General features: G+C 40.4%; 1 protein-coding gene across 1 annotated transcript; it reads right to left on the bottom strand.

The window, feature by feature from the left end:
- Window positions 1-54: 54 nt before the first annotated feature.
- On the bottom strand, window positions 55-1,063 carry LOC110038725 (probable E3 ubiquitin-protein ligase RNF144A-B; the record flags this gene model as incomplete). The annotated part of the gene is given in 1 exon segment (XM_020743619.1): window positions 55-1,063. A coding segment is annotated over 1 exon segment (365 nt), but the record flags the coding sequence as incomplete, so codon positions are not given.

Here is a 1,063-nt window from a genome sequence, read left to right on the forward strand (position 1 = left end):
AAATGACAGATGCTGGAATGAAGCGGAGCTGAGCATAAGAATTTGTCCAATCGGAGGAGTTTCGTTATGTGAGTTGAGGGTGCGTGGGCAACACCCCGCAGTATGGTACATATGAGTAATTTTGTAATTACATATTATACTCAAGGTTTACTCTAGACTATATGTAATTAATTTAGAATTTGTCCAAACATAGGTAATATTTTTTTCATGTAATTGGTGATATTGAAATGATAGTAGGGTGTTGTTCACCTCAACATCATCTAAGTACTATCTATCTGTATCTAATCAATACAAAATTTATTCACACAAAATATTTTTACCCTACAAAAAGAAAAACAAAACACCAAAAGAGAAAAAAAACAGAGTTCTACCACCAACAATGCAAAGTAGCAGAATGATCCATTTCCCACCATATCCAGTAGTATAAAACCTACCATACTAACTAATAATGACAGACCATTTTCCCCATTAACTAAGCTTAAAAAAGTTCATTAAACAATAATCATATATTAGAGCGAAAAACAAACTAGTAATTAAGAAATTAAGCTAATATGGTTGATTAAACAGGCGAGTTCTCCTTCTGTCCCAACCTATCTATGCAGATCCATAACCTTCAGACCATCTTCTCCCTCCCTCTACTTCTTCCCCAACCTCTGAAACATCTCACAACTCATCCCTGCAAGCCATATCGATTCGCACTAAGGACGGAACATCCTGCGACAATGGGGACACACAGCCTCCCTAACCACTTCCCGATCTCCCCTCTCATCAGCGAGAAGAGCACAGCAATCCCTGAACGGGCAATTGACCTTCTTCTCTATCACAGAAACACATAAGCTCAGACACCAATGATCGAAAACCTCGCGTTCAATCATCGGCCTGCACAGCACGGGCTCAAAAATGCCGGTTTTGCATCTAGTAACAGGGCAAGAGATCGCTGCGGCGTTATGTAACACCAGTTCTGAGACGTACTGTGCTACGCATCTCGAGCAGAAACTGTGATGGCAGGTTTTGATGAAGAGGAGATCAGAAAGGGGCTTGTTTGTGTTGCAGAGGTTGCAGA

The sequence above is a fragment of the Phalaenopsis equestris genome, unplaced genomic scaffold, assembly GCF_001263595.1.
Source record: "Phalaenopsis equestris unplaced genomic scaffold, ASM126359v1 Scaffold233638, whole genome shotgun sequence".
In the NCBI taxonomy this organism is placed as follows: Eukaryota; Viridiplantae; Streptophyta; class Magnoliopsida; order Asparagales; family Orchidaceae; genus Phalaenopsis; species Phalaenopsis equestris.